Source organism: Polyodon spathula, chromosome 3 (assembly GCF_017654505.1).
Source record: "Polyodon spathula isolate WHYD16114869_AA chromosome 3, ASM1765450v1, whole genome shotgun sequence".
Classification (NCBI taxonomy): domain Eukaryota; kingdom Metazoa; phylum Chordata; class Actinopteri; order Acipenseriformes; family Polyodontidae; genus Polyodon; species Polyodon spathula.
The window spans coordinates 8,847,781-8,874,637 of NC_054536.1; the positions used below are offsets into that span (position 1 = coordinate 8,847,781).

The window sequence follows — 26,857 nt, forward strand, 5'->3', positions numbered from 1 at the left end:
CATTTAGAAACAAATAAACCTCAATGTCAATTTTTATATTACATCTCGCAGCACAAAGAAAACCTCAAACACAAGGCAGCTCCATCTAGTAGGCTGGTCCGAAGAGAATTGCACCATTAAAAATAATTGGCTGCCACAGACAGAAGCTGCTTAATGTGTTGTAAGGAGATTTAGAAAGAAATGTTCTCTTACAAAGATTAGGGTTGAGCTCAGATATAGATAACCTTCAGTACAACTTCTGCTTTGTGATGTGAATGTGAGTTTAGTGCTAAATGATTTATTATTATTATTATTATTATTATTATTATTATTATTATTATTATTATTATTATTTTTACATATGTGTAGTTACAGTAGAAGAGGTAAAGACACATTTTAAAAGTCTGGTGCATTTTTGTGTGTCTTAAATAAGTATCTGCTTAATTTTAAAAAAATTGCAAAGTGTCGGTCAGGGTCTTGAAATGAAAACGACATAAACAGTCTAATACCTAATCCTGGGATGTTTTCATTTACTGTCTGAATACAGCATAATACTAAGATACAAGTAAGGGATAAACAACGGTAAGGGTTGAGTCTTTTTTGCCGAACCTAAAACAGAACTAAATGTCATTGCCAGCGATCGATTTGATAAGTAAATCTAAATGGACTGTAAGCCTGTTTGAACAATGGTTAAAGGAAAGAAATGCAAAAGCTGAGTTTGAATGAAACATCTGTGTAGTTTGATGGAGATGTACGAAGTGATGATGAGGTTGCTGTTCCTGAACCTGTCCAGAAAATGTGCAATAAAAGTGAATGTATAATTGTATTACACTTAGCAAACAACGTGGAATGCTAAACGGAAATTGCAAGCCCCTTTCTGAGTGATATGTTTGAAATGTGTAGTACTGTCATTAACTAATTGTTGAAGTGATTGTTGTGTAATAAAATGGTATTCGCTTTTCCTTTGAATTGTTCCAACTGTGATTTTGTTAACGAATCAACAGTTTTCTGTGGATTCGTTAATCAACAATATATCTGCCAGCACTCCCCTTCTCTTCAAAGCCATGCAGCCACTTTCAGTAGAACTAATCAATCACAAGATCAAAGGGTTACGTCACCAGAAATATTTCAATTATATTGAAATTGCAGACTTTTGAGCCTTGTTTGTTTAGTGGTGCTTTTCAGTTCTGAAGACCTAGTGTGTTTTAAAGAAACACATACTAGGTTTTCAGTCTTCAGATCGGTATATTGGGCATTTCTGCACTAGCAAATTAAAATATACTTTTATATAATTTCCCAGAATTCTGCCTCCAGTCACACAATCAAATATGATTACTGTCCCTAGTGCACTCCACACCACCACTAAGAGCACCTATTGTAATTCTACATTCAAACATGACCGGTAATGGTATTTTCAGATAATTCAGGGGCAAAATGAGCTGATTGCATGTTGTGGTTTAAAAGCTACTAATGGAGAAGTGCTTCAGAGGGTAAAGAATACCCCACCCTGTGCCACAATTCATTTTGTTGCCAAAAATGTAAATGCATTTCAATAAACATGCAAGGTTTCTACATTGTAAAAGGTGCAAGAATAAACAGTGTACCATTATCAAGGCATGCCAGACCAACGACATGAAACAGTTGCTGATCAGTACAGTACTATAATCCCTATGAAACCAAACTAAAAACAGCATTGCTGAAGTGTCATAAGCTGAGCTGCAACCTTGGCATCATATTAAAATATCAATGGGTTCCAGTATTTCACTGGACCGATTCTACATAGTTGGTCTTAATTGGGTATGTGAATGGTGGTGGTACTGCTGCTGATGGTAAAGCACAGGAGCTTTTACTCCACATAGTAAATGGCTGAGAACTTGAACGCTTGCCTTTTTTATTTATAAAATATCAGCTGTCCCCCCTCCATGTGGTTTCTGCCATTACATCACAATGCTGAAAATTGATTTTTGGCCCCTTATTTCAATAATATTGGACACATGGTTTCCAGTCACAGAACAGTCTGCTTGTGCATTCATCTGGCACTCTAAGCTTCAGTTGGCTCCAGATTAAAGCGAGGAGAATGCGTTCACACCATGACCACCCTCCAGGCTTCTGCTGGGGCTCTGCCGCCTCCTCTTCGCTGAATCCAAAACCACAATTGACCACTGATGAGAAGTTCCACCTTGCACTGTGACTGCAATTAGGATGGTTAATAAGTGGATGATCTGAAACCCACACTGCTTCTCGCATGCTGGATTTTGAAACGCTCCTGCATGTTTCATCATACATGCTGTTGTAATCTAATTAATTGTTAAATCGGTTCCATTTATGTCTGGTTTTGTATTTTAATTTGAAAAGGCAGCATTTATTAATTTAATGGAGAGGATTAATGTGAAGCTGGGTTCTGTTATAATACAAAGACCGATTTCAATATTCAGAGCTTTGGAGGGTTTTTTTTTTTAAATTACAAAATACAACCTGTAGGATCATTATTGCTGTCAAAATTACATTTCTGGAAAATTTAAAAGGTATCCTTTTATCCCACCAAATTCTTTATTGCAGATTTGTCAAAGCATCACTTGTGTGCTGCATTTATTCAATCATGAATCCCCAGATAGCACTTAGTGAATGCATGTTATTTTCTAACAGAATGCCTCATTTGTTCATACTAAATTTTACAATGAAAAAGAAAATCTTACTAGATATATTGAATATTTTCTTTACTGTTCATACTGTATGGATTGTTAGAGACATTTTTTCCTTCTATATTGTTGTGAGAATGTATTTGTTACCACTAATTCATCTGATATATACTTTTTAAAAGTCTAGTTACATTTAAAAATAAAAATATCTTCTATCTTTAACAGACCGCTATAACAGAGCAAGGGCATGCTGTTTATACCCTCTTACTGCTGCCAGTAGGTGTTTGAGGCTTGAAGGATCACAACATATTTTATTATGCTAATAACATTTTACAGAAAACATCTACAGCTAAGATCAAAACTTCAATTTTCTGAAAGTATTATATTTATCGTAAAATATCAATACCAGTATTTGGGTGAAGAAAGATTCAGCTAGATATTTACAGTTGTGAAATTCGGACCCTTTATCTGCACCATTCTAAATACCTGCAGGAGAGAAGTCTCTGAATAACAGTAGCTTGCATTGCGAGTGGCTGTGCCTTTAACAGGGCCAGCACGCTTTGATTAGGAGCGAAGCTGCCATTTGGACATGGTGAAAGGAGCACACTCAAGCCACTGATTAGGGGAGGCAGTATAAGAAGTCAGGAAGGGCCCTGCTAAGCTTGCAGTGTGGCAGGCGGATGACCGTGTGGTCCGTGCACAGTGGGAGAATGACAGGGAGGATTAGTGTCAGCGAGGAGCTTTCAGTAACTGTGGAGATGGGCCCTGGGGTCGCTCACCTCTGTGGCTGTTGTTCTGTACTGAGGGATGCGATGCAGGGATGTGCATTATCTAAGATGGTGGTCATTTCCATTGAAGTCTGTACCTCTTAATGGGAACATCACCACATGTTTTCTTTTTGTGTTTTTTTTGGTTTTTGTAACTGTATTTTAGTAAATTATTTAAAATACTTTTAAGTATCAGCAATTGATTTTAAGATCCGAATCTTTCATTAGTGACTTAAAAATGAGCGAATAATGCAGTTGAGTGCCCTATCAGGAAAAGGTTAAAGGACAATCATGCAAAGTCATCAGCGCTAAAGTTAACATTGTGAAGTCTAATGAATTGCATCTTAGCTACAAGCTAAGCACAATCCTCAAATAGTGTATTCATTTTTCTCATAATCCTAATTCTAATATACAACAAAATACAGTGATTGCATAGCAGGAAAACCACCTCTAAACATCAGGATTATAAAAAATATTTGTGTGTGTAAAGGTTCAGCATGAAACAGCTTTTGTTGAAAACTACATTTTAAGTAATTATCCTGACAATACAAATAGACTAATACTTAATAACATGTTTAATTGTTATCTGAAAGTAACTGGGAACAAACAATAATTACTCTTTCTTCACAATGAAGCTATATATATATATATATATATATATATATATATATATATATATATATATATATATATATATATATATATATATATATGAATGAATACAAAATGGAAGATGCTGGATACATTACGCAGAAAACATCTGGCAGGTTCTTTTTTTTATTTCTATGAAGCTCTCCCCCTTTCAGGACTGTTTTGTGCTATTTCTGCAGAGATATTTTATCAGAAATTCCCCAGCATACAGTATGTGCGCAATCCTTCTGTTACACTGGAAATTAAGAATCATTTGCCCCTTTAAACTTGGGCAAAAATAAACAGACATCTATTTGGATAATTTGTTGTTATTACTGCGCTCTATTTTCATTTTGTTTTGCGTTGTTAATATTTTCATGTATGTCTTATGCATTTTTTTCAAGAATAAAACAATTGCCATTAATCAACTTTAACAATAACAAATACATTTAAAAAAGCACAATACTTGTGTGAAAGTGCAACATTTCAATAATTGTGAGAAATGTTCCCCCTAAAATGTATTTTATTAACACAGTGCAATTTAATGTTGTTGCAGGCACTTGAATGGACAGAAGAGGACCTCAATCAGCTTACAAGAAGTATGGTTAAGTTCCCAGGAGCACCCCGGGTCGATGGGAAAAGATTGCTCACGATTTGAGTCGATCAGTGGCAGATGTGAGTTCACCTGGATTTGCATTGTATCACGAGTGACAGAACAAGACCGGCTGTGTAAAGAGAACGTAGTTGGGGCGCAAGACTGGGAAAGAATAATGCACGCATGTATATGAAAGAAAAGGCTACAATGCTTTCAAGACCTGGAAGTGAACCATTAACTAGCTAAGCAAGAAGCAGATGTGAGAGGGTTCCTACTTCAATAACAGCTGTAACATGATCAGCTGTGTAGGGGATTCTGGAGCTTGGGGAATTGCACTACTGTAACGTGAGCATGGGAAGACAATACCACAGTTTGAATTGCAAAAGGGAACCCCTTTTCAGCAGTGAAAGAACATTCGTCAGAGCAGTCAGTGTAGGAGTTGGAGTTTACATATTTAAAGATTTCTGGTGTCTGGATACTGTTGCTTACAGGAGTGCCTGGTCTGTTGGATGAAGCAGGTGATTTCCACTAATTAAGAAACTTGACCCAGGTATTTAAATAGCTCATAGCTCAGCCTGTGCTGCAAAGCAAATGTTACCTTGAACAAGCTGACTTCGCTTTCCTTAGCAAACACACCTTCCATATTCAGTTAGACTCCATGAAATGGACATTGTAAAAGACACTTACTTGGTAAAGTCTCACCCTATTTCAAAACAATATTTTACTCTCTTTTTGGAAAAATAAGCAACTTGACCAAAGACAGACTAGTGATAAGGATTTATTTTTCATGAATTTTCCTTTAGAATTAGAACAAACAGCAAGCTATGGTAAATACTCTACATACAATGACGCCAAACTAGGGTTACATTTTTTCCCCTGCTTTTAGGGGACAGCTATTGCACAAGCTCCCCAACCCCCAATGTCAAATACTACATCTTATATGGTTGAAGAGTTAACTAAGAAGAAAAAAAAGCCCTAACCTTGGCTCACCAGTAGTTAGTGCTGTTGACAAGGTAAAAGCACAAGTTTGTGTAATTTCAGAGATGGCAGTCATTTCCTGATTCACTTGGCCTTGCTGCTGGCATGCAGGATTAATTGAATCGTTCTGATTGTTTACATCAGGTATTCTGAGAGAACAAAAGGCAGTGTCAGTTTACTCTAATCAAAGTTCCTGCTAGCTGACCTGGTTATCTGCACCTGGCCTCTCTCTTAGTCTTCCCACATCTGTTCTTTGACCCATTTTCCTTTCTGCATTGGTAGCTTCAGGCCTAGTTCTCGTTCCACTTCTTTGCAGCTTGGAGCCCAGTGTGCACCACTGACAAACATCTGACATGCTGATTTTCTTCAGGAAACCAAGTCATGAATTGAAGCTGTCTGGGCACTGTGGCAGTGCATGCATTGCTGTTGTCTTTGATCCCATGGATCAGGCTTGGAGTCCTATAGACTGACACTCTAACCTAATTAGGCTCTTGGTGTATGACAAGTCACATACAGTCTAGTGGGATGCAGACACAGTTCTGTTTTCGTTTTGTAGGTTACGATAAGTATTTTAAGTTGCGTAGGAGTATATCAAAATAGTTCCTACGTGTATCTCTGTTCACGCATAATAACAATTACTATAACTAATGCGCTTGCAAAAGCGCTTGCTTTAAAATAACTGTACTTGCAATATTCTGTTTGTGTGATTTTATATAATTAAATATTCAAACTATCAGTTATTAATTTTTATTTGTTTTTTGTATTTATTTTTCAGAAAAAAAGTTTCCTTGGATAAATGCAGTAAATAAGATACTGTAAATTAAAAAAAACAAACTGTTGAGCTGCAAAATGTAAAATGTAGGTTAACTATTTAAAAAAAAAAAAAAAAAAAAAGTCTGGCATAATGTGACATTATGAACTGTAGACTTGCTAAATTAAAGACAGACAGACAGAGCTCAGGTTATGTATTTGTTAAGTAACGTTACTCTTGCAATCGTAAGGATGTAAACCGATTCCCCGTTCCTCTGCACTTTTTAAATCCTGTGTATCCCAGCCATGATAACAGACTGATAAGGGGTTTGCTGTCTGTGTGGAAAAAATGGGGCTCAGGTAGGAAACAAAACAGCCGACAGGCTGGGAGGGTCAGACAGACCTTTGTAATTAGCGTGGTGCCCGACGCTGGGCTACAGAAAAGAGGAGCCCACTTAGATAAGAGCTCCTGTCTTTCTGTAGAAACACAAGGAAATGATTAACTGGTTTGGAATCTTACATGCTGGCGATTGTAGGTTTCTGCCTGTTTAATCAGCATGCAGGGACAAAAAACACAAAGGAAGGTTCCCAGTGTCTCGCTTCTGGTTGGTAGCAGCTGCTACTTTTAGTAAATTAAGTTTGAGGGGTAAACGTCTGTGCTGTGGTGGTGTGTCTGTTCTGTTAATTAACATTAATGTTATCAAAGAGGTCTGACTTTTTTTTTTTGTTTGTTTGTTTGTTTTGTTTTGTTTTTTTTTAAGCTGTAAACAGATTTTTTGTTCGCATTGCTGTTTCCTGTGTCTCTAAATAGCTGTACAAAATTTGCACAATATATTAAAATAATTGTAGTTTTGTGTGTGTGTGTATGTATGTGTGTGTGTGTATATATATATATATATATATATATATATATATATATATATATATTCAATATAACAATGTTTTCATGAAAAAGGGGAAATTATTCAATGTCAGACATTACATGGTTGAGAGCAAACATTTTGAAAGAGAAATTGTACTTGCAAACATTTATCAGTAAGAATAATACAATAAAAGCTAACTGTGGCTATCAATTACTTTTTTTGGTTTATTTAAGGTTTTTTTGTTGTATTGCTGGTATGTTCTAGTGAAATGTCTAACTTGCATTGACATACAGGAACTGCAATTTGAAAAAAATACTCAAAAGCCATGTTTCATTGCAACACTTGAGGCATATGCTTATATTAATAGAATTTGACTGCTACACTTTGATCATTATTTCAATTTTTAAATTGTATATTTTCATTTATTTGGTATTTCAATAAATGAAAATTAGAAGAAAAAATTAGAATGAACTAATTATGTAAGCTTCTCATAACAGCAGTGAGTGGTATACTTTAAGTAGTGCATTTCTGATTAAACTTTTCATGAAGCTCTTCACATAAAACTCAAGTCCAGGCTTTTTCCAGTGAACAATAATGCAACAGAAAAATGTCTGGGATAGAAAACTCTCAGATTTGAACCCCAAGATGCCATTGATGAACTTTAATGGTTTAAGTCCAGCCTGGAACAAAGGATTGGTTGTAGCATTGATCCTCCCTGTTATGTGAAGGGGTTTTGTTGAAAGCATGCTTTAAATCAGTCCTGTGGTTTATGTGTGCAACGTGCTTGTCGGAGATGTTTAGAAGATGCACAGCCTTGTAGTAATCATTACTTATACATTTTTTTTTAAAGCGCATAACAAAATGTGTAAAATACATGATTGTTTAAATGTGCGTACCTCTATATGCCTCAATATTTTGTATTTGAAACCTGTGCTGTGCAAACTTGATTTTTGATTTGCAAATCTGATTTTCATGTAGGTAACTTCCAAAGTCAAGCAACTCAAAGACTGCGTTGCCAGCACTTCAGGTACAGTAATTTGTGACTCCTTTAGGTAAACATAGCTGAAAAATAAGTGATTAATCAGCTTTCTGTATCTCTTTACTGTGTACACAATAGATGTTTTTTTGTTGTAATAACTAAGTTAATGTTTTAAAGATTGATAGATTCTGATTTGTAGCACCATACTTCACTAGAAATAACTGTGCTACCTGTATGACAAAATGGTAGATTCTAGGGCCCCTGCAAATTGAAACAGTTTCTGGTAGGACCCTGTTCAAAGCCGACATGCCTACTAAAATTACTGGCCTACATTTAAGGATTTTTGTCTTTTGGGAATACGTATTCTCTTATGCTTTATTGATTGTATAACTATTTTTTTTAAGGGACAGTTAGGTTCTCTGAACTAAAATCCACTGCCCAGACCACCAAGGCATTGAAAGGAGGAGCAGCAGGTTTACCAGATGACATTATCACAAAGCAGGAGGAGGACGAGGAGGAGATGGATAACCCTGCTCAGGATGCAGCGACACGCACAGATACCGGAGGAAACCAGACCGATATTGCAGAAACAGAGACCAGACATCGCAAGAGAAAAGCGGCAAAGGCCCCAGAAATAACAGTCATGATCAAAGATGACTCTGAGGAAAAGCATAAAGGGAGGCGGCAGAGGGACTTTGATAGCAAGGCACTGGATGACGACAGCAGTGAGGGAAAAAAAAAGGAAAGACAGAAGTGAACCTGCTGAAAAGGTGTGGACTCAAAACCAGCAGAAACTTCTTGAATTGGCCCTGCAGCAATATCCGAAAGGGACCAGAGAGCGATGGGACAAGATAGCCAAATGTGTTCCAGGAAGTGTTTACACAAGGTCCTTCACACACTATATATATATATATATATATATATATATATATATATATATATATATATATATATATTTTTTTCCCCCTCTGGTTACCTATATTCTGAGTTTTGATCAGAAAAAGGATGCCTTACCTTCCCTTGATATATTTCATATACTGTAGTTAAGGTGACATGTATTAAATATGCATGCCACTTTAGTGTCAGAAATGACAAATAAGCAATCCTTTGGTGCTGGTCTTGAAGATCTCTAGACATGATGTTTAGGTGCAATCAAGAGGGGGAGGGGGGTTGGTGGGAGTTATTAAGATTCATCGGTGCAAACCTAATTTTAATTGCAGGGTGTATTTGTGTCCCACATACTGTTATAACAGTGATGATTCATGCTTTGGATGCATTTTAAACTTTGTAGGAATAACAACCACAAATATAAAACACTGGTTCACTTTTGTGTGGAACAATGTGTGCTTCAGATATAGTGTAGATGGTTCACATTCTACTGCACAATAATTGGAATTGCCAAGTTTATTTTTTGTACTGACTATATTAGGACAATGTTTGAAAGTTATGGACAAATAATCAGTGTTTGTCTCAGTGTCTAACCCAAGGTGGTGGAGTTTAAACTGCAGTAAAAGTGTTAACAGGGAATAAGATTTAATTTGAATTATACGAACATGACTGAATTATTTCAAACACTTGACAAGGTAAGGTATGGTCTGGACACATTGAACCTTCTTAAACATAATTGTTTTTGCTATAAAACAAAACTTTGTTGTAAGATAACTGAATACATTTGTTTCCTTTTGCAGGAAGAGTCCATGATGCGATATAAGCTACTGGCGGAATTGGTACAAGAGAGGAAACGGGCCACAAGCCGAGCTGAAACATGCAATGCCAGGACTCTTGTTTTAAAGTGTCAAGCCTTTTAATTCTGTTTTTTGTGTTACATGCCTTAGTTGAACACCAATAAACATGACACATTTTCCTTTAACATCTATTTAAGTGTAAAACTGTATATATTATATATATATATATATATATATAATATATATATAGATATATATATATATATAGCAATAACACACACATACACATTTTTATAGCAGCACACAGATGTATTTCCTTTTTTTGTGAATTTTGTATTAACTAAAAATTGGCAAATGACATGCCGTTTTAATTTTTGGGCCCAAACAATTACAAAATGTGTCATTTACATAAGAATATTGTTTTAAATGTATTCTATGCAAATAGGTTTACATGAGAAAGAAACATCTCTTATTGGTTACCTGAATTGTTACTTAATTTCAAGCTGAACTTATCACACTTTCACAGCAGTCTCTCTTATAAAATAAAAATACAGGCTTTCATGAACATGACATAGCATCAATTTTAAGCATACATTTTACTGTAATGACATCTGAAGAAAAAAAAAAAAAAAAAAAAACAAACAGAACCAAGAAATAAAACTAGATGATCAAACAATTTTTCTTTTTCCCTTCAGGTGACAAGTATGCATTACAATCCTTTCTTGGGCTCAGGGCCGGTAGATCTAACTGTGATAGATTTTTATATATATATAGCCTTTCTTGAAAAAATTGAGTTAATCTGGAGTTAAGAATTGAAAATCTTTTCCCAGACACATTTTGTTTTGACATGAAGTTCATACAGTGAAACTATTGATATTGCCTTAAAGTTGCTGTACACACCCTTTTAAATGCAATGCACATTTAATTTAGTTTGGTGCCTTTGATGCATGGCATTAGAAATATTAGCATAGACCCTCCTTATTTACCATAAAATGACACCCACTGGTGCGACATGTAGAACTTCTTTTGTAAACCCATATCAAATCAAAAAAGAACAGGGTCAAATAATAAATGTTACTCCCATCAGTGTGCTTCCTCCTTTTGTTTTAAACACACTTTACCCATGCTTTCATGATCTTCCAAGTCTAACATACAGCCACAAAACATCAGCACTCCCTGCCCCCATTTTTTTTTTTCTTAATTACAGCAGTGCCAGGTTTTTGGTTTCAGGTTTTTTGGATTCTGAATATACCCTTTCCTGTTCAGAAATCATACTCCTGAATTCACACCTTTGAGAAAAGCCTTTGCATAAACTTGAAAACAAAGGAAATGAACTTCATTGAATCTCAATAATGTGTTGCCGTAGTTTTGCTACTTTGCTCATGCAGTTGGGATGTGTGATACTTTATTACTGAAGAGATACTGGATTCTGCTACAAGCTTAGCCTGAGAATTGCTAACTACCCATCAGGTACTTTCCAAAACCTCATCCAGCCTTAATTGGGTAGTAGGAATATGAACCAATGAGAAATCAGAGGCAACATGCTGGGCTATGCAATTCTGGGAAGAATTCAACTTCTAGTCAGCTGTAACATTCTGGGACAATTTTCTATTGCTGTAAACACAACTGCTGCAACATGCTTACTTTCAAAAATAGTTCTACAAGTTTTTGTAAACTGTTAACTTATGACGGATGTGTCAAGCAGAAATTAACAAGTACCTTTGTATCAAAGCATAATTCAAATCTTGATGTTTTGATTTGAGAGCCACACATTGCTAACATGGCACATTCAGATATACTAACACAGGATCACACCATATTACAATACTTTAAAACATTCCTAAAGTTCTCAAGTAATGTATGCAGAATCTCATTTAGTTATAGCACAAGGCTAGAGGTAGACATGTTTGTAGTTATACAGATGATTAAGCACAAGACTGAGAACTAAAACAAACAGAAGTAAATGTTTTTTTAATTTACCCCAAGAAACATTTCCTTAGGCTGTACACCAAAAAAAAAAAAAGAAGGATTTAACAAACCAGCAACAGCTGCCTCTACAAACTTGTTTAAAAAGAGAATTTTATACAAAGATACATTTTTTACAACTATTGTGAAATAAGATGAAGATTTTTTTTAAATTCCATTTTGTATAAATATTGATAACAGAAAGTTGTGGAGCAAAATTAATACAAAATAAACAACTACACTGCGTATGTGTTTCTAGAAAATGGTGCTGAGACTTCTAAAATTCCCCTGCATATATAAAAATAAATTAATACTTTGCCGCCAATCACTGGACAACTGTGTGTGGTACAAATATTACAAAGCAAATATTGAGGTTATTTAAGAATTCTTCACGACATCCAAGGAGAATCACATACAACATATATTTACAAATACAAGGTACAAGCTGTGTCAGACCTTTTAAAGATTCTATCCAAGACGTGGGTCTATCTGTACACAGTGCTAATTATATATATATATATATAGACAGTTTTCCCAAATAGCTATAACTTTACCCAGTTTTGTAGTTACTTTCCTGGAAAATGCATTTAATCATTGTTATTCATTAATACTTTGTTTTTATATTCCATGTTACAATTTCAGGATCCTAAGTCCCCCCCCAGACATCCGGCAAAAATGACCTTTATTTTCAGGAATTATACATTATATTTTATATATATACAGTTACACCCTATGCTTATTAAGGACAAGCATTTAGTAAACAACCCCCTTTTTAATAAAATAAATTGCAAAATATAAGACTCCTAGCACTAACAAATAATTAACAAAAAACATATTTCATTTTAAGTATTTGCTCATGACAAAAGTATTGGCACCCCTGCTTTAGTATTTGTGTATCTTCTTTTTGCTTTTATTACAGCTTTAGAAGTTGATGATAATTCTTACCAAGTATGTTACAGCTTGTTGGTGAAATCTGGGCCCGTTCCATCTTGCATATTTCCTTCAGCTCACACAGATTGGATACACAATGGATGGCTACAGTTTTTTTCAAATCAGTCCAAAGCATTTCTATTGGATTCAGATCTTCTGATTACGAAGGATGTTCCAGAACTTTTATCTTTATTTTTTTTTCAAGATTGCCAGAGTTGACTTAGCTGTATGCTTTGGGTCATTGTCATGTTGGAAGATAAACAATAATGACCTTTTTTAAAGGCTATTTACTTTATAATGCAGCTTGATTACTGTGCAATGGTTTCCAATCAATGAGTACATTTTATAAGTTCTATTACTTTTATACAGACTTTTAAACGTAAAGGTACCAATACTTTTGTCATGAAAATATGTGAAATTGCTTTTGTGCTTATGTCTTTTTCATAAAGATTGTTTAAACTACCATGTGCATTTTGGTCTTTGTCATATTAAATTTATGGCTAATGTTCAATAAATGCTTGTATTTAACCTTTTTTTTTTTTTTTTTTTTTTTTTAGTGTTTTTTTAAGTCTTATATAAGTGTATATATATATATATAGATATATACACATATACATATATACATATATATATATATATATATATTATATATATATATATATATATATATATATACACATACATATATATATATATATATATATATATATATATACATATATATACACACATACACATACACACACACACACTCACTCCCATGTCTGCCCCCTCAGGAACAATAGTGAGGATCCAGATTGAGCTCTTTCACTTTGACAGAGATGAAGTATGAAAATCACTCAGGTTATAATTAAATATGTTGCCCAAGCTACACAGGAGGAAAAAAAAAAAAAAAAAGGCTGCTGGTATACTGTTGAAAAATTCCTGCCACTGACAGGAATTGTGATTGAGTGCATGCTCAGCTGTCCAGAGCCCGGTTGAGACAATGGACTTAGCAACAGGCACTTGGTTTAGGCGGACAATCACCAGTACTCTCAAAAGGAAGCCTCCTCTATGACAGACACATCCATTTCTTCCATATTTGATCTAATTCCACCAGCAGCCAGTATAAAAAGCTTGGAATCCTACATCCAATTATATCAAGAGTGGTCCAAAGAAATACACAATTAAAGCATACAGGAAACTCTACCACATGTACTGAAAGCTTAAACCAACATAGAAAATTAGCTACAAAATTCCAAAAATTACAACACCCCAAACCCAAATGTTCCTTCTGATTTTGTACCTGAAACCCCGAAAGTGGTGGGAAAAAAAAAAAAAAATCTGCTTGTGAAAAGTTTCAATCGTTTCAAGCTGACAGAAATTGCTTGTACAAAGTGAAGCTCAATTTTATTGTTTTCTGCAGTCCCTGAAGTCAGTAAGTGATTAGCTCCAATTTAGTGCAACAAAATGACATCAATTTGTTAGTCCAATGTCTTCAAGGAATGCCATGTGAAGCCTGACCTTCTTTTCATATAAATCACCACCATGTAGAAAAATAGATTAACAATGACATGTGTGCGAAGTGCTAGACAATTGTAGGCACCTTCGAACCATTGGTCAACTTTTCTCTTGTACAGCAGGTCCAGTTTTCTCAGTTAATCTCTACAAAGAAAACAAAAACAACATCGTAGCGTTATAACCTAGAGTATAAGACAGTGAGGCTGGATATAAGAAAGTTTATAATAATATCACCCACTGTTGGCATTACAGTCTCAGACAACAGTATTGGCACCCTACGCTTATAACATAATTCAAAGCAAATGATTAAGGCCAAGCATTTGGTAAACTTGAACCGCTTATTAATAAAATAAAATGGAAAATACACAATTAGTAATTTAACAAATAATGTTTATCAGAAAACAAAGAAACTTATTTAATTTAAAGTATTGGCATCCCTGCTTTTGGAACAAAAACATACAACAAAATTAAAATATTTAAACAAAACATTGGTGGTACTTGTCTGTTTAGACCAATTAAATAGATAACATTCTATCTCAGTTAAAAATGTCACGTAAAATATCACATTTTGTTTTTCTTTTTCTTGATTAGCAGTTTTTAAACTTCCATTAAAGACCATTTGATATGCAGGACTTACTGTAACTTTGTGCACAGAAGGGTCCCCATGCATGGCCAGGAAAGGGTTGGTAGGGATGCTGTGTTGTGTGGGAGCCAGGGTGCTTGTCAGCAGGCTGTTCATAGGAACCTGTGCAGCTGCTGAGAGCTGAAGCTGTTGCAGTTCCTGCTGCTGATGCTGCTGATGCATTAACTGATACAGAAGAGCCTGTTGCTGCTCCTTTGAAAAATCAATGGTAAAAAAATACAGTCAGTATCAGCCACTAAATTAATTGTTTGTCTCCAAAGCCCCTTTCACAGAGACGATTATGACAGTTCAGAACCGGCACCGATGCATTATTTTGGTCTTTGTGAATTGCCTATACCTTCACAAAGCCGTCAGATTTTATGCTTGCGAGGTGGTTCAAAGACGGCACTGAATTGTCTTAACTCCTGTGTGAAAGGCTATGTGATGGTTGACAAGCCTACAGCTTAATGTGCTGCAGCTAGTATCAGACTGCTGAATGAAAATATTAATAATGTGTCCACATTTAAGTATTTATTTAAATTTTCCATATAAATTATTATTAGAGGACAAAGCGAGCACAGGGAAGGTTACAGTACATTACAGTTCTCCAGTGCCATACATTAAAAGATAAGAAATTGATATATAGATATATCTATCTAGATCTCTCAAAAATATTCTTTTTTTTTTTTTTTTTTTTATAAAAGTAGCTTACCCATGTTATTCTGCTTTATTTACTTATTTGTTTTGTTTCTGTTGCCGTTGTCATGAAAACCATCTGTTGACTGACAGGTTTAAAAGTTGTATTCACATGATCCCTTTGGCTTTGTGAAAGGGTTATGACTGTATTATAGCGGCACATATTGCGCAATCTCGTGCTGTGTGAATGGGCATTTTAAAGAATTTATTATTTTTTTTAACATCCGAGACGGCTCAGTAGTGTAATTTGTATGTAAAAGTGGTACAATACTAATAAAGGGGCTGTCTCTTACCGGAGTAGGCTGCTGCGATGTGAGTAGCTGCTGAAGCTGCTGTTGGTGAAGTAAGAGCTGTCTCTGCTGGCTAGAGAGTATACCCAGTCCAGGAGCACTGAAAAACAAAGACTGTTTATGAAAAAAAAAAACACCTCACTGTTCAACTATTTCCAGCGAGGCGCACAGCTTTCACACAAGATATGAATGGGAAAGAAAAGCGGCCCCCACACACTACAGCTCAGGTCTGTCTTCATATAAAAATAAATAAACTGACAGTGCCAACATACACGATGCTCACCTAGATTTAGCTGGAGCAGTACTGCAAATCCATGGCAAGTAAGGCAAAAAACAAAGGAAACATCCACACATCAACTAAATGAATTTCCAAACTTCTGATTGTATTTGGTTAAGAAATGAGTGCATTTTTTTGCATATCGAAAGACTGGAGTTATTTATTTATTTTAAACTTGATTTGCTTTAGAATAAAAATAAATAAATAAAAGTTAATCATTTAAAAAACCAAAGACATAATAATGCACACAACCTTTCAATGTCAACAGAGACTTCCTTAAGGTGTAAAGCAGAAATCATCCATCTATAGAGAAGACATATTACTGTTAATAATAATTTGAAATAATAAGCACCTGTTAAGAGTGGTAGGCAGTGAGAGAGACACATTGGGGGGCCCAGCTGTGTGGGAGAGGGGGCTGTGGTTCTGTGCTACCGACGCAGGGGTCTGGATTACTCCATTTAAAGCCCCTACTATCCCATTGATCGCCAGTTGGTTTCCATGCATAGCCCCCATCAATCCACTCACTCCCGGCATTGCTGGAATTGTAGAGGTCATAGTTTGCATACCACTGGCCAATGCCCCCACTGTCACACTGTTGACCTGCTGAACTCCAGCGACCCCTGACCCTTGCTGGGGAGGACTCTGCCCAGCAGGGGGTGGGGTAGATAGTGTTGAAGAACTGCTGGTGCTCTGTCCACTGGAGGTCACATCCTAGAACAAAGAAAACAGTGAACACTTTAAACTGAAGAAACCTTAGTCAGCATCTTTGTGTTAACACAGCTGCTCCTATTTACAATCAATTACCGTATGCTGGAGAATCCAATAGCGTTTTTTTATTTATTTTTTTTTTGGTACAGGATACTAACTGGTTTATAAAAGAAAAAAAGACAAAGTGACAAGAATCTTTATTGCAAGTCTGGCTTCAACAACGGTTTCACATTTAAAACTAAAATTTGAATGTTTAATGGGTTTGCCATGTATGTGAAACTAGTGCCTGGAAGAACACACAAAGAAAAAACGAAAAAAGTTAAGGAGGTAAACAATTACCTGAGCTGCTAAAGAAAGAGAATTGTCAGCCAAAAATCTGTTGCTTAGATGTGGGCTCGTATTTGTGTTCAATAGATCTGTGATGGTAAAGAAAAACAAACAAACAATATTAATAATTCAATTCAAATCTCAACACATTTAAATCATAATCAAACAAATACGTGTGTGCCTGGACAAAAAAAAAAAAAAAAAAAAAAAAAAAAAAAGCAAAGAAAAAAGAAATGTATTTCTAAATGTTTTCAGCTTTACTAAACACAAAATCAGCCACACACCGTTCGATTCTTCAAGGTGCATCTCTCTGGTAGAAGCAAACGGAACACTGAAGTCACTTCAAGCCCCTTTGTAGCCACATGATGCAGTGTGTACACTGTGGGTGTGTCCCAAGAACATGCTTACCAGGCTGTGCAGCAAAGACCTGAAAATGAGAAGTGGCGCTGGGGTTGGGCACACTGCTGGGGAAAGGAACAGAGAGCTGTGCACTCAGGAGCTGCAGACGCTCTTTCTTTGCTGTCAGAGTCCTGATCTGCTCTTCCAAGCGACGGTTCTCCATCTGAAGCTGATGAAGAGATTTCAGCATTCCCAGGACTATGAAAGAAGAAAATGAAATGCATTCATTTAAAGGATTAAACTAATGTAATTAAAGTAATTACCAATTCATGAAATTACGTCAATTGTTTTAAAGGTATAAATATGTACTTGATTAAAGTGCTGTGGTTTTTCTCTCTTTTTTTTAATGTATTCCAGAAAATGTTTCCTATTTTTATTTAGATGTGTGCTTTTACATTTATGAAGTACAACCCATACCAAAAGATAACATTTTTCATTTAGAAGAAGAATATAAATTGTTATTGAAAATGTATATGTAGAGAGAGAAATTCACACACATAACAATGTATAATAATTTTCAGCAGTCGTCAACAGATCTGTTTTTAACTTGTGTGGTGGTTTTTCTGAATTAGCACAGTGACACCAGACAAGCACATCGAGTTTTACAAATCTGTTGACACACCACAGTCTAGCACTGCTTTTAAAGAACAGACCTAAAATATTTGAACAAACAGGCCAACCAAGCTGATGCAAAAACCTTTAAAAAATCAACTCTGAATTACTGTTGCTTTTGATTTTATTTTTAAATTTACTCATTTCACTCTTTTTAAATTACAAGACTGGTCCTACTCCCTTAATCTGCCCTATTCATACTTGCATAACATCTATAATTCACAATAAATACATCTGATATAGGATGATGGATACAATGCATTTAAGTAACCCTGAATACAGAAAACACACACCAAGATCCAGTATTTGTATGCATATATTTATAAAAAAAAAAACATCTATTTTGACAGACAGCAAGCAAATGTTTATAACTGCACATGGTACGGAACTCATGCTCAAATCTATAGGTATTAAATGGTAACCAATGTCACAAAATACTGTAGAACAGACAATTTGTGATAATCCCAAGAAAACAGTACTTACTATCTCCAGGAGCGCCTTGTTCAAGTAGAAATCGCTGTCCTTCACTACATTGTCTCTCTAACAATTGCTCGATGCTAGTTGCAACTGGGGGCAGATTCTCAAAGCCACTGCTGCTTGACTGATCATAGCGGATATGTAAGCCACTTACTGGGGAGCTGTTCAAAAGATTGGAATTTCTGTATTAAATGGAGGGCGGAAACACTGTGCTTTTGTGCTCACGTCATTGTGTTGTGTGCATGAATAAAAAAGGCAATACAACAGAGCTCAATTTCATAATCCTAAATAATTTGGCATTTTAAATCTTTAATGTTTAGACAGATCCTTGATGTATCTTATGAATGCTCAGCAACAAACACTTCATCAATTCTAAAACCAATTCCACACATTGCTTGTAATTACAGTGCTGACAGAACTGCCGTAATGTCATTAATCAAAATAATATTACCGATACTTTTTTTTTGTTTCTCCAGATTTAAAACAGAAATTATAATTTTTTTGTTTCCAAAATACTTTTTATATTCTTATTTACTTTCTAAATTGCCTTTTTTATTCTCTGAACACCACAATTAGAAGAATGTTTCTGTTGATTATACTACAATGAAAAACATTGGACTTTCTCAAAATGCATAGCAATATACATATTAAAAAGAAAAAAAAAAGAAAAATACCCCCCCCACACACACACACACACACATACCATAATGGTAATGCCTCAACATGAAACGTATCAACTTAATTCTTTACAGCAACAACAAATGTACACTTTGTTGACAAGAGTTTTTTAATAAAATAAAAAAAAACCTGAAACGTTTCCTTTGCCTGCAGCTTGGAGTGTAAACAGTGCTTACCGTGGAGAGATACTTCCTCTTGGCGAGCTGCCCCTGCCAGCAAGGCTATGACTATTGTCTCCTAGTTCTTGATCTGAAATGTAAATATAACCGAGTAGATACAGAGGCTCCAACCAGATCACACTTTAAACTCAGAAGATCCAACATCGTTATAAGCTCCAGTTGCTAGGCAGGTTAAAGACATGTTCCCACTTTGGCACTGATGAGCTGCATCCTGCTATCAGTGCAAGCTGTCTGTGGGCATACCAAACTTAGCCATGTATTAACATGTATTCAACCTCTTCTACTTCTCTAAGACAAAGTGTGGTTTGCATCTTCTCAAGCCCTGCCCTCAACCTCCCCACAGCCACTTTTAATTTCTATGGTGAAAATAATGAATCGCATCTGCGGATAGAGGATTTGTATGCCCCGTCACAACCAATCCAAAACGCTGCGCCTTTTAACACTTTCCAGCCCAAGGCTATTCACAATGCACACTTCCCACCACAGCAGTCTGGCAGACCATGTGCAATTCATTTAAGGGTCCGGACTGATTATTTCACTGACCCTAAAGTTCAGCAGGAGCTCACATATGCCTCACAGATTTGCAGGTACTAAAAAACAAAACATGTACTACCTACGATGAGTGCAAGCTACTTTCTAATAGTATTTATTTAGCACAAGAGAAACAAAGGTTGCTCCAGGTCATGTTTTAAGTCAGCCTAAAAGGAAGCATATTTGCAGCAGCTTTGGAGCAGAAAAACATTCCCAATCTGGCCCCTTTAAAAGAAGTTGTCGTGTCGTCCCCCCCCCCCCCCCCCCCCCCCCCCCCCCCCCACCCCATGTGACCTCCTGACCTCCCTTTGAGGCCACGGGTATAAGTGATTCATTCATTATACTGCTAAAACCCTTCCCCCTAATTCCACACAGGCATCCCTACTTAATATCCATTAACAAATTCTTAAATTAATATTCATATACTGCATATATGACAAACACGGGAAGAAAAAAAAAAAAAGTACTGCATATTTAAAAAAATAATAATTACAATGATTTTTACAGAGAAATAGAAGTGCTTTTTTGTTTCCTTTTAGGTGAAAATTACAGCAGCTCGTTGAGGCCTTAAAAAAATATATATATCCATGTCAAGATTATTTCTCTGGTCAGTAAAATGGAAGGAATGACATCACGAGATAACAGAATGGTAATAAACCGAGATACGGAGATAAAGTCTTATGATCGACAAAGAACATTTCTTTTTTTGATGGCCTCAACGAGCCACAGTGGAAACTACATAATCCTGCAATTGCACACATTTCTGAAATTAAAATATATAAAAGTAAACACATAAATAAACAAGTAGACTGTTTTAATTGTTGAGTGGACCGATTTATAGTTTATATTTAGTAATATATAGCTTGTTTATTATCCCATTTAACAGTTGCAAAGCATGCATCTTCAATGTAGCACATACTGTACAGAGAATTTCCCTGTTTCACTGTGCATGTGGTTATAAAAATAAGAATATAAAAAGGGGTGCCCCTTTACCTGATGGATTGTTCTCAGACTGAGCTATCAGTGCTGCCATTGCCGAGTTTGGATTTAGGCGGTTCCCAAACATGTGAGATGGAGCAAGGTTTAATGAGGATCCAGGTAATGCACTGGCCTAAAATAAATAAATAAATAACTTAAACTCATGATTTCACTTCGAGAAATTAAAAAAGGTCATTTTCACAGATACTATGGTTTTATTGATGTACTACACAAAAACTGATTTTTTTTAAATATCTTCAAAATAGTTGTAATTTAGAAAGTATAAATACAACAACATTAGCATAACAAGGATAAAAACAGTAATGAAAATAATGTTCAGTGGTGAAATGGTTAAGAAATCTTCCAGATCTTGCATTGCTTGAGGTACTGATCTTATCTGTTTGTTTGCAACCTTTACAATTCAGATAGAAGCCCCTTCAATAGACTTAGCAGTATGCTGACCATGTGGGTTATCCCATTAATTATTTAACCTTACTAAACCATTTCCAAAATAAGGGCAGGTAGACAACAGCTGTCTCACAAATGCCTGGCTCTTTTACATCACAGGCCGTATGTAGGGGTTAAAAAGGTCTGACTTCCAGCTCTGCAGTTTAACTACTTAGAGCCACATTTCCCTTTGCTGAGCGCGACCATTAGTAAAGCCTTCACACTATGCTGTTACTTCCTTCACTGACAGAATTGGAAGTCAGACAAGTCTTTTTGGGAAGCAAACAGGCATCACAAGTATGCATTTTTATATAATGCAGGGCTTGACAAATCACGGCTACACCATGACCCCGTCCAAGGAGCTGTAAGTTTGGCAGCCAGCCAGACCTACTTACTGGAGAGTCTGTCTAAAAGTTTGTGTTCATTCATAGTGCTAACCACAATTCTGAAGGCCTCTGCTAGGCCCTGTGCCAAACAAGTGAAAATGAACTCTTCAACAGATCAAGCAGCAAACACTGGCCAAATTCTTACATAATCCAATGCAATAAAAATGCCTTCCCATGGCTGTGTTTACTTTCGCTCTTTCGAAGAATATGTAACTTTCATTGTACGTTATTAGCCTGCCGAAGTCCTGGCTATAGCATCTGGTAACAATGCGTAAGCAAGCAGAGGTGGATAACAATGAATAAATCAGTAATCTGTGTGTTTCAGCCACCCCTCTGCCAAATTCTGTCTGGTATAAATCACAGTGCAATGTGTGCAGATCAGTACATACAAATAACAAAACAAGTTTCTCAATAATGTTTTTTTTTTGTTTTGTTTTATGTAAAACAAAAAATAAAAATCTTAACAAAAAAAATAAATGAAAATGTGTTTTTCCCAAACAAATTCTACAGAGCTTTGCAAATGGTTCATGATTGTCCTTGTTTAAGTTTATTTACAAAAGGGCACATGCAAAAACAGCACTGCTATTGACATATGCTAATGAATGCTAATAATGCCGTTTTACTGCATCTGAACACAAAACTGGTCTCCTAAGCTTACAAAGTCAACTCATTTACTGCACATGGTACCGTAGTGAACTTCATATTGTAAAGAATAATGAGGTTGCTTTACAGTGGGGGTAAGCTTGACCTACTGTACATTCTATGCAGCTAAATCTTCTAACAAATAAAGAGCCGAGAAATTTCACAGAAGTTCACAAAACTACTACTAATGTTAGAATAAAATGCATCAAAATGCTACTTACACACACATTTACCACCACTCAAAAAACAGTTGCAAACAATGCGCATACTGAAACAGCACACACCATCTGGCATTCTGGATATTTAACAGTGGTGTCAAGACACTCTGGGTGGCATACTCCTTCCCCGCATTGTCTGCACCTTTCTGTCACATCAAAAGGAAAGCCTGCTTTTTTTTTTTTTTTTTTTTTTTTTTTTTTTTTTAATAAACTTCCACTAATCCTCTGCAATCTAGCGAGCCAATTTAACAGAGATGTTCTATTTATATTAGTTTTGTTAGTAACTGGTCAGGCCTTGTTTTGTACATCATGCCCTGCAGGGGCAGTGTTTACTGTAGCTAACAGCCCAATCAGGTTAATTATAAATCTACAGTACAGTACACCAGACAGACTGTGTTTTAGTCATCGAAGAAGAAATAATAATAATGCTGGGACAAATATTAAAACACTGCTTGACATGTGTTTGGTGGCAAAAACGACCATATGCGTATTAGTTCATATAACAGAATCTATAAAAGGACCATCAAATAAATACCATGCAAAGGAAACCAATGCATTATGATGTCTGAAATAACACACATCCTACTGCTTGTGTTCCTCTAATTTCCTTCAGTAATTTAATGCGGTGCCAGGTTTATTTTACTCCAGAGTTCGTATTTCTAATACACAAAACAACAACAAAAAAAAAAAAAAAACATTCGTAATACATTCACAATTTTAAACTAATAAATTAGCTAGGTTTGTGAAATCTTGCAGCACTCTGTGGTTCTCCTACACACAAAGGGCTAGAATTCAGAATAAAAACCAATTCTAAAACTCGAGCACAACAAATTTTTCAAATGCTAGTCTCATGACAGACTGTAAAGCTTGTGGGTTGTTGAATTTCCATTCTTAATTCGGCAGTCATGAATAACAGGCAAGAAATAACCAAAGTAAGGCAAAGCCAGAGGGGTAGCGAGGGGGAGTGACCGACATGCTGAACCCTCTCAAGTCAAAGGATTGCTGTAGAGCCAGCCCCCAAAACAAATAAATACATAAATAAATAAACATATAAAGAAATACCCACTCCTTAAGTGTTTCCTGGGTGTAGCCAGAACATTGATTTACAAATTAATGGAATCTGGTGCTGCTAAGACTCAATCCCCCACCCCCAACAAGTACTCAAGTGCTCTAACACACACACACACAGTGTAACTAGAGCCTTTGGTGCCCTCAGATGCATGACCCTGATGCAACATTAATCTATAGCATTCCCAATGACATCACATACCCTGCAGTGCTCCCAGGAGGAAGAGCTTCATTAATGGAGTTGCTTTGACAGCTGGAGATGGTCAAGCCTGGAGGAGTTTTTCAGGGGACTCAGGAGGGAGTGGGGGTAGGTCAGAAGGTGCTCTCAAGCCAAACAGCCTTCATCTTACAGTGAAGTAAGTGACTGAGTGACCACTGCATTATTTAAAGGTTATGTAAGAAGCTTTATATTGTATAGGTAGTAAAAGGGATGTGGCTGAGGTTTATTAAATATGCATAGCTGCTTTCAGAATCAACCTCACCATTTCTACTTTCTCTTTGTTGAGGTGGGGGGAAGAGACATGCCACACTACATTTTCATAATGTTGTAGATTTCAAAATCAATGCTACTAACCATACAGTATTGTTGTATTTCAAAAGCAGGAAGGGTAGGCCACCTGTACTTTAAAATTAAAATTAAAAGGTTACATATGAGACTTTTAATCAGTTAATGTGTTTACAAGTCCAGCAACACAATTCAGTTTTAAAAATGCTCTAGTTACACTGTGTGTGTTTGTCTTGGTGCACTTGAATACAAACAGGCTTCAGGTTTATCAGGCAAAATGACCAACATAACCTTGACGACTTCCTTAGAGATAAGAGGAAGATTTTCTGGTTTGTTTGTGTGTTCATAGAAAGGGCCTTTTTAATTATTTTGTTATAAGGCATTAGAACTGTAACCCAGACCTGAACAGTAGTGGGTTATTTTCATTTGTGTGGAAGTTTAAAAAGACATTTCATAAAGTTTTACAGAAATAATTCTACTTCATTTTAAACTCAAAGATGAGTGTTGTATGTTTTCAAATATGCCAGTCCCTTACATGTTATGGCAGGGGTCTCCACTTCTTTGAGCTCCAACTCCCTCCCCGGCCTCTACCAGCAGGGTTTTCATACACAGCGTGCAATGAGATGAAACCAAGTGTGAACAACTTTCAGGTCCCATGAGCAGGCTGACTGTTGAAGCTGTCAGGTCCAGTTGCATCATTCCGCATTATTCAATGCCACAAACTTAACATATTCAGAACCATTGTTTAGGCTAATGCTGAATTGCCCATGGTAGAGGTTGCATATAAGATGGGGGAGGGGTTTAATTGTGGTACATCATGACTGAACTTAAAAGAAAGTAAGTGTGTGTGTGTATGATTTAAAAAAAAAAAAAAAAAATGAAAATCACCACTGAGAATTAAAAAGAAAACCCTACAAAATATGTCATGTTAACTTGCCATGTCAGAAGGATTTAATCAGAAACAATAACAAACAAATACCACATTATAATACAACAGCTTTAGCAGATACAAAAAATACTGTTCTGCGTCCACAACCTCTTAACCGGCTTGTGGGGGTTTCTGAAATCCAAGCTGCAAAATCTACACACACATCAACTGCAGTCTGGCAGCTGCTCATGGCTAGGTACATTCTCTTCATCACCAAGTGGAAACAACCCCCCCTCCTCCCATAACATGCTGAAAAAGACAGAGGTGCCCCCATTTAATAGTATTTTACTCTACAAAGCCTATGCATCATAAAAGTTCTAATGCAACAATTCAGATCAAAACCAGTGAACAGAGTTACCATTAGCGTGGGAAACAATTAAAAGTGAATGACATACCCTCTGAATATAATTTAAACTGCTATCTGGTACATAAGCAGGCCATGTCTAAAGTCACCCGATTAACCCTGGTAGAAGCCCTATGTGTCAACAACAAGGACTGATATACTGTACACATTCTATTTCAGGGTTACCGGTACATGTAAAATAAAGGAACTTAGTTGCTGCTAGTGGGTTTAGCTACTTTGCCTAAAAGGACAGAATGCAACCCTCCATCCCCCTTTTAGCAGCAGCTATGGGAAAATCATACAGTACTTTTGCATGTTGATTTTTTTTTTTTTTGGCAAGACAGTTTAGTTAGTACTGATGCAGCTGGAGTAACTACTCTGCAAATGTTCGAACATATCAGGTGGCCAGCAGTAAGTACGGTTCTGCTGAGACAGTCCTTGCATGCAATCCAGATCTTTACCATACTGGAGGGTGGTAATAATGTACCAATGTGGCAGGCATACAAAATATTTCTTTCAAGTTCTTCCCTAATTCTCATGAACAGGTTCATGCCTAACCGCCACCCTCTCCCTATACCATGAATGTCAAAAAGTTTAAAAAACAAGATATTAAGTGCTTACAGATTGCGAATTCAGTCAGAATGTGCCACTCTAAAATCCCAATGTAATGAACAGGCTTGATAGTCACAAAATAAAAAAAATACTACATCTACAAATAGTCCAAAATCCTGTGTTGCATTAATTGGTTCATAATATACCAGGGAGTTTAAGTCTGAGCAGACATATTACATAAAAAATCCGGATATGATCGCATCTCACGTGTGACAGTGTGGCCGTCCACAACCAGCACCATAACTATCCTCTTAGCAACTAAACTGAAGTAGTGCAACACAGTTCAATGAAGAGGTCAATGTGCCACAGTTGCCTGGAGACTGATGGTTGCTACAGCACCACAAGATAAGCCAAGCTAAATCAGCTTCAGCTCTGTGCCAGAAAGCATTTTCTGCAAAACAGAAAGAAGTGCCTGTCCTCAGCATGCAGCGATGCACAAAATCATGCAACAGCCTTCCCAGTGTTGCAGTCTTACTGTAAAGAAAGTCCCTTTTTTTTTTTTTTTTAATCAAGACAATAACAGCGTAAATGTTAACTGGACTGAAGACTGAATTTCTTGCAACTGTGCTTCCTTTGTTCATCTAATGAAGTCACATGCTCAAAAATATTTTTTCCCCTGTAGCTGTAAATTCCTTTGAGTTCCTAACACTACAACATGACTATAGAGAGCAAAT

General features: G+C 36.2%; 1 protein-coding gene and 1 pseudogene across 7 annotated transcripts in view; one reads left to right on the top strand and one right to left on the bottom strand.

Moving 5' to 3' along the window:
- Positions 1-10,056, top strand: part of LOC121312470 — a 50,489-nt pseudogene extending 40,433 nt beyond the window's left edge.
- Positions 10,057-13,645: 3,589 nt separating this feature from the next.
- The window catches only part of mllt10 (MLLT10 histone lysine methyltransferase DOT1L cofactor), a 54,559-nt gene continuing 41,347 nt past the window's right edge, over positions 13,646-26,857 (bottom strand). For all 7 annotated transcript variants that reach the window (XM_041244279.1, XM_041244276.1, XM_041244275.1 and 4 more), the window contains 9 exons: positions 21,050-21,167; positions 19,523-19,595; positions 18,675-18,829; positions 17,589-17,777; positions 17,193-17,269; positions 16,498-16,856; positions 15,872-15,968; positions 14,898-15,095; positions 13,646-14,404 (listed from right to left, as the gene is read on the bottom strand). In XM_041244279.1, coding sequence (XP_041100213.1) covers positions 14,360-14,404; positions 14,898-15,095; positions 15,872-15,968; positions 16,498-16,856; positions 17,193-17,269; positions 17,589-17,777; positions 18,675-18,829; positions 19,523-19,595; positions 21,050-21,167 — 1,311 coding nt within the window. In that variant the 3' untranslated portion in view covers positions 13,646-14,359. The remainder of the gene's footprint in view (positions 14,405-14,897; positions 15,096-15,871; positions 15,969-16,497; positions 16,857-17,192; positions 17,270-17,588; positions 17,778-18,674; positions 18,830-19,522; positions 19,596-21,049; positions 21,168-26,857) is intronic.